The following is a 7,901-nucleotide window of genomic DNA, read 5'->3' on the forward strand; positions in this document are numbered from 1 at the left end:
CATGTTATCTTTCGATCTGTGAATCATGGCGAACTTTAAACCCATTTCAAGAAGTAGACTTCGTGACATCTGGTTCTCTGTCGACCATCAAAGACAGACTGGAACCTGCAGGCCGGGTACACGACGTTGTTGTGTGTCCAGAATATCCTGTACCCCTCGTTGTACAGTCCCCTGAGGACATTGAGGCGGGAGATGTATCTTGACCTCTGCTCTTTGCCAAATACGTGGAACTCCAGCGACAGCTGTTTCACACCTTTTAGTGCACCTGTACTGAAAGCGTATCTCAAAGCTCCCCATTCTGAGTCTTCGATGTCGATCTTCACGTAGTCAATGTCTTTCTGGAAATGCAAAAAATAGAAGTAGTGAGTGAATGATTAGGCTTTCAGCAATAGAAACACATGAATTGGGCTTCACATACTGTATCCAGATGGAGAATCGAATCTTAGACAATAAAGAAGTGGAAAAACTACTTAATTATGTGTTCATTTCCTGCTATGCTATCATATATAATTTGAAGCAAGCATGCGACTGTGCAACAGATGCGTAGTAAAGACAACTTTCCCATTTCAAATGGGAATCTTATTATCAATAGCGGAGACCAGAACCATGTCGTCTAACGATCTGATAACGATAAGGCCAGAAACCCCTTATAAAGGAATCGAGCCCCACTTGGCCCCAAATATTGTTCCAGGTCTGTTGGCACCAAATCCGTAGATTTAGTGGTAAACGTCTGAAACCTGCACTGATTTCCACTGGAAGCTAACGGTGATAATATCTAAAAATACTGTTCAAAACGACCCCAAAAGACGTTAAACCCTTTAATTCATCAATAGTAATATTTTCAAATCATTTCACCTGTAAGGCCATTTAAACGAACCCAAAGAAAATATAATCTGTTCCCCACAGTCTAGTGTAGCATGGCAGGTATGCAGTACACATGTCTATCAATGTCTGTGTGCCTACCTCAGCGTGTCCGTTGTCTTGTCGTATGGCCGTCAGTGTCTTCATTGGCCAGTTCCTCTTGCCGTTACCGTTGATGTCCGAAAGTCCAAGGTTGTGAAAGTTGACCAGCTTCCCCCTCAGGTGGTCTTCCTTGTTCATGCTGTAATATTGAAGAGGGATTTGATCACACAGTTACAGGTGAACATTTGTTATTAACCTGTCTTGAATCCCTTGAACGTCATGACGTAACGAAGACAAAAAAAAAAAAAAAAAAAAAATGTCCCACATCCAGAGGGAGTGAGCACCCTCCACCAAGAGAATTCTTAGTTGTTGACTTAATATTGTGGACGTTTTCAGTGAGATTAATGGTTCTGTTGGGTAGACTAGTGGGTACAATATTTCTTTGCCAGGTTCGATTCCGTGAATAATGTGTGAAGCAAACGTCTGGAACCCCCAACGACCACGACCACTCCCAAACATTATTCTCATCACATGGTTTCACTATTTGTCCTACGTATTTCATCCATGAGTCTTCAGAGGCCGATGTCGACTCTTACCTGGGATCAAATGCATGCACTTCACAGCCGTAGGTGTCAGCCACGTCATCGTCAAAGCTGAAGTCGTTGTCAATGCTGTAGCAGAAATATGAAAATGTTGCAGATTGGTAAACGTGGCATTGGAAAACATGTGGTTTTTTTATTTATTACTCGTGAAAGAACGTGCGCCTATAGTTGTCATTCTCATATCAGGATTGTTTATGTCTGCAATACATTTACAAATGGCTAACCACCCTTGAAGATAAGGGTTAGAATTGGTCTTCAGCAATCCATGCTTGTCGCAAGGTGTGACAAGGGGATCGGGTGGTCAGGCTTGCTGACTTGATCGACACATCTTATCGTATCCCAGTTGAGCAGATCGACGTTCAGACTGTTGACCACTGGGCTGTGTGGTCAAGGCTCGATTATTTACAGACCGTCGCCACATAGTTGGAATATTTGGAGTGTGTTAACCAACCATCAAACAAACATACAGCTTACCCGAAGGAGTAGACGATGCAGTTGTCTTTCTGAAGCTTGTAACGTCCGTCCACACATATGTCCCAACCGCCCCCGTGAATATTGCCCATTCTGATCTTGTCCCGGCACAACACTTGGATGTTGGTCATGTAGCTGAAATACAGCACAACATGTTAGTCTTGGTGAGATATGCGAAATTAAGCTTGGACTCAATAAGTGAACAGATAAGAGTTCCTTGAATAAATTTATGAAATTGCATAGGCGACAACAATATTAGCTGTCTAAGAGACTTGTACAATTATTATCCGTATAATACTTTCGTTGATTAGATGATAATATTATCATATGCGATGATGATGATGATGATGATGTTGATGATTAAAAGCAACCATATAATACATATATCCTACATAACTGAGTACAACCATGCAGTTAAAGCAACACCTTATAGAAGAATACTGCTTAATGTACAGCATGGAACAACTCGTTATAACGAAAATACCTACTCGTTATAAAGAGTTGACAGCTGTTTGTTGGTCATGCTCTGAAGCGTGTCTTCCATGGGGATTGGGTGGGCGGCCTCACCCTCTCCTTTCAGAGGCGCTGACTTTTGTTCTGACCTCTTCTCTTTTGTCTCCACCTGCAAATGATACAACGTGTTATAGACTAGGACTGTCTACGATAGTTACTATATAACTGAATTGTGAAAGAAAACAACATGTTCAACACGTCAGGCAAAGCTTTCAGAACAATTTATGATAGAAATGTGGAGAATATTTCCAACTATGGCACACCAGTGACAAAATTCTGACTTCTGAAACTACAGTTTTCGCTTGTACCATATGTTTTTCAGGTTAACAATTGACTTGCTTGTGCATGTGTTTCTGACGATTCGCATGCAGGGTGAGTTGCTTTTTAGTTACTATATCTACAAGCACTGACACAACACCCTATCGTGAGAAATGTTGTTTTATGCCGCAAGAACATATTTTTCGTTACTTATCACATACCAGTGACTGGAACGATCTACGGAGCATTACCAAAACTACTCTATCGATCCCCATATATTATTTTGATCTTGCATCAACATTAGACACAAAGTTTCAGTGTCCATAGAGTTATGAAAATCTTTATTCGTTGATGAAAAATCAAGTCTTGTAGTACCAATATCACAAAGGGAGAGAGATAGGCAGTAGGGAAGAAGAGCATGACTGTAGGACATGTCCTATTTCACGTACCTGTGCGTTAGACTTCACCCCGACCCTTTCTTGCAGATCCATGAACATCGGCTGTCTTGGTCGAGTCCTGGAAGCAACATACAGCAGTACCGCAGACGCCACGAAGGCCGTCAGAATGGGTATATACCTGGCAACCTTCATTCTGAGACAGATACAAAGCTCACTCAGATGGGGTACAGGTGGTCACTATCAGTTAGCAGTCTGTAAGAAAGGAAGCATACATTTCAAGTTGATGTTAGAAGGAACAATTTTAGATTCAGTTGTGTGCGTAGGTAGGGTATTGTTTGAAGTTACTGGACTTGACTGGGGGAGATAAAGTCTTATACACTTATGTTTATATACCACAATAACCATGAGCGAATGTTGTTAAACGCCGTCAGCAATATTTCATTTACGTTAACCGGGTCTAGATCGACTGAAATTGGACTAGACAAACCAGAGACACCGACTGTCCTGTAGTTGTAGTTTAACGCCACGCTTATCACTTGATCACGTTAGACACCTTTTGAAAAGAAAGGGTGGCTGAAGATCCATTCCATCAGGTGGAAAGGGTCAACAGATAGTGATTTCGAAGGGCTGAAAGATCTACCCCACTTGACTTATTCAAACGTTATTAACACCCGACTGTCCAGAAGGCACCGATACGTGTGCGTATGACTTATTGTAATCTACAGCTGGAAATCATCCGTGTTTGTGCAAATCAGAACACTTTTTAAACGGATGAAAATCACAGTAACGGATTTATGTCTTACCTTATTGTGATATATGTCAATTCAGCAGCACTCTAGTCACAATAATATTCCCCCTGGTCCAGTCAGTCGCTGACCACTCTCACCTTGAATGACCTTCCACTGTTCTTGGTCTCTTTATAGTTCCACCAAGTTGTATGACACAGTCACGTGATATGCAGCTACAAGCCTGTAGGCTCTGCTTGGCGATACCCATCATCACCCACCCACCCGGGGCATCATTACAGCAATTACCCTATTCACTGATTAAGGAGCCGGTTGCTTTGTAATGCAATAAGTCTCTTATCACCTCATGAAACCCGTTAGTTGCACCTATCGGTTCCAACGGTCTTGAATATTTGAAACGTATTTTTGTGACGAAACACATTGCGGCTAAAATTATGCCGTATTCTATATGCATTGTCACATGGAGACGGAATATTTGAAAGGTTTTCCGCCTCAACTCTTTGCGATAACAATTGTGGCTATCTGTATTTGAAAAGTAGCAGTAAACACCAAGATGTGTTTGTGATTACAAAAGGTCAATTCTATTCTTGCACGTTTCATTTTACTGCAATGTATCGTTTCGTTATAATATAATGGGCGGTTGGGTAACGTATCGGTTAGTTGCTTTCGATCGTAGCGCGGGTTCGATTCCACACATGGATGCTATGTCTGAAGCTCGCCACGACAGTGCTGGAACACTGCGTAAAACCATACTCAGTCATTCATTATGCATTAAATGCAGTACAAAGAGTTCCTTCTATACCTGGATTACGATCGTATTAAGTTATTTTAAGTATGTTTCAAAATGTTTCAATCACCATTCGGCGAAATTGTATGTGAAGAAACAGAATGTGAATTAGTGAATTATGAATGCACAATACACGCAATATGAATTACAATGGAATCTGTCAGTATCGGCATCTGTACAATCCGGCAAGTTGTCATCACCGGCATGAAATCACAGTCCCATCCGTGACTTGTACATTTATCATCACCTCTACAATCCGGCACATTGTCTAAACTGGATTGTTTATTCACTCCCAATTAGTGTTGGTTGAGAGAGCTTCCTCTGTATCATTAAACACTCCAACTCTTGACCACGCCGGAAAGGGAACGCTACTCAAGATATCGATCACTCGTCTTTCAGGTAAAATGTTTTCGAACATCTCTGGATGCATCTTGCATGTACGCTACCTATGGGTCTATTGACCGGTGAAGACCCGGGTTAGAATTGATTTTTCAATAACCAATACTTGTCGTAAGAGGTGACTAACGGGATCGGGCTGTCAGGCTCACTGACTAGATTGACACATGTTGCGTAGATTGATGTTCTTGTTGCTGATCCATGAACTGCCTGGGCCAGATTGGATTAATTACAGACCACCGCCGTATAGTTGGAATTTTGCTGAGGGCGGCGTAAAACTAAACTCACTCTTGGTCTGCTGCCTTATGACTGAGTAAGTTAAGTTTACATGACTGGGAAGAATGCTAGTCTTAAATGTTTACCATTTTGGAGAACCTTACCAAGACGTGCCATGATGGTGTAGATTCTACATGGAATATTATGTATAGATAACGGTTATATACACTATATCGCGCTTTTAATGGCTTTCAGTATACATTTTGTGAGTGATAAAAAGATATGGGTTCAGAACTGATCTTCAGCAGTCAGTGTTTGTCGTGTGAACCCACTCAAAGGCATGTCATCGTATCATACATGCTCATAATGTTAATCACTGGAATGTCTGGTCCAGACTCGATGATGATACAGATCACCTTCATACAGCCTGAAAATGCGGCGTCATTCTACAAGCAAACGAGCGAGCTAGCAAGCAAAGAACGCACAGTTGTAACACATTCTAAAATCTCATCAACCCGTAACCGTTTTCACCGGAAACACTCACTTTCCTGACATAAGACCTGAGTCAACAGGGAAGCGGCGAACCAGGGAGATGGGATTTCAATGAAAAAAAACCCGACCTTATAAATGCTCATTTTCCATTGTCATTTCGTTGATTTTTTTGTCGGGGCGTAAGGGAATTAGACCCTATTTTGAAAGAACGTTTGGTGCCTTTTATTGGGCTGGACACACATTTGCAAATGCCTTGGTCAGTCACATTTTCAGCGTATTTTCATATTTTCACTAAAAGGAGTCTTTTTGGTATTTCCCCGAGATTGGTTATTCCCATCCCATCCATTTGCTTTGCAGAGTTACATCCCTTGGGCGTGGTCATTGGTTCTAAGTATTTATGGAACCATCAGCCGACGTCCTACATGTAGCCTCCCGTATTAAACAAATAGGGCTCGAATTACGGTTCGTCATGATGTTTAAAGGCATATATGTGGGCACCATGGGTTTAGCCGAAAAGATATAACTCTTTAGAAGCCAAACTTACTCACTCACTCACTCACATATCCACACACTCGCTTAAAAGTATGTTGGGTAAGCTGAAACAATAAATCACCGAGAAAAATGTGAATTAGAGTGAAATTAGTTTTTTCCTGTATGTACTAATACTGTTATACCTTCATTTTAGTATTATATTTTGTGTAATTAGAGTTTAGGCTTGAGAAAAATGTTCTTATCATTTTTATTTGATTTAAAAAAAAACAGAGAAAAGAGAAAAACTGAAACCACAGAAATGCAGCAAAAACTGCGGAATTCAAGAGTGTTTTATCTACCACGTGCACAAGACTTCACCGCTTTCAGTAAACATGATAATCATGCTTTGTTCGAGTGCACGTGATAATCGCGACTTCCGAGAACATTCGTTATATCTTAGATAGTGTTTCTGCGCGCATAACAAACAAGGTGTTTAAAATCTAAAGATGTTTGAATCGCCGGTTTCTCAGCAGAATGGAACTAACAGTGGATGGTCAAAATCAGATAATGACTCGGGCACAAGTACCCGTATGACGGATGGCCCCGGGCAGTTGTAAAAGATGGTGTGAGTAGACGAATGTTATTTCATAGGATTACATCTAACACGGCAATGAGGTAATGAAAGGCTCCTCAACTTAATGTTATCAATCATCCCTTCAGGCGAATCCAATATAGATAAGTCTGAATTACATACATAAGAGGCGATGATGACTGAGGTATGTAGTACGGTTTAGTCGGATAATAAGTCGCAGTCCTTGCTATAGAGTTGCGTCCCTTGGCCATGCAGGAACCTGTGAAGTCAAGACTGGCCTACCAAAAGTGATAAACATTTAATTATCTGTTTGTTTATTTGTTTCGACGGATACTTGGATCTTTCTGATCTGTGGATAGAGTATAATACATGACAATACAGGAAAATATGTCGCATCCTATACCCGATTCCGCACAAACTTTACGACTGTTTCGTGTAAAAGAAAGTAAAAAGGCCCACACAAGCTTGCAGAAAAGCTGTGTCTGAATTCAACGAAAATCTTGCAAATGTCTCTTTTGTGTAAGGAAACATAAATTCAAACAACGTTCTACGTTTGGCCTTACCCATCCATTAAAAGAGTCATAGAGTGAAGACGTATACATATTGATCCTAAATTTGACCACATGTGAAATTCTCTTTTCGCCTGTGATGATGTTTGACTGAACTATGCTACTCGTCCATGTTTGGTATGACCTACTCTTGCTACCTACCTTCACATATAGTAGTATTCACATTTTCTCCAAACCTTCTCGCTTCAGATTAGCGCTAACGTTAAATCACATATCGATACATTTCGATCACTGAGAATGTTACATTCGATATCGATGATTGTATCAAACTTCGAGTAGCATTCATCATAACAAATTAGTGATAACCCTACTGGAGACAGTATGCCTCCAACTTAGACGGAGCCCAGTTCCCGTGATTCTGCAAACACTGGTAAGAATGACAACATGTAAACTGCATCTCCCGAACGCACCATTTCGTTGTGACAGGTCAGCTTAACAAGGTAACACTGAGACTTTTCATATTGTAAACATGTTTTATTTGATTTCA

At 40.9% G+C, this 7,901-nt stretch overlaps 1 protein-coding gene across 1 annotated transcript; it reads right to left on the reverse strand.

Annotated features, from left to right (window-relative positions):
* LOC137298705 (probable methyltransferase-like protein 24) lies at positions 1 to 4,141 on the reverse strand. The gene is made up of 7 exons (XM_067830985.1): positions 4,032 to 4,141; positions 3,197 to 3,338; positions 2,465 to 2,598; positions 1,980 to 2,111; positions 1,500 to 1,574; positions 964 to 1,102; positions 1 to 338 (listed from the first exon to the last, which is right to left on the reverse strand). Exons 1-7 carry the CDS (start codon positions 4,139 to 4,141, stop codon positions 36 to 38), a joined length of 1,035 nt encoding a protein of 344 aa, XP_067687086.1. The 3' UTR covers positions 1 to 35.
* Positions 4,142 to 7,901: the final 3,760 nt, after the last annotated feature.

The sequence above is a fragment of the Haliotis asinina genome, chromosome 10 (assembly GCF_037392515.1).
Source record: "Haliotis asinina isolate JCU_RB_2024 chromosome 10, JCU_Hal_asi_v2, whole genome shotgun sequence".
NCBI classification, from domain to species: Eukaryota; Metazoa; Mollusca; class Gastropoda; order Lepetellida; family Haliotidae; genus Haliotis; species Haliotis asinina.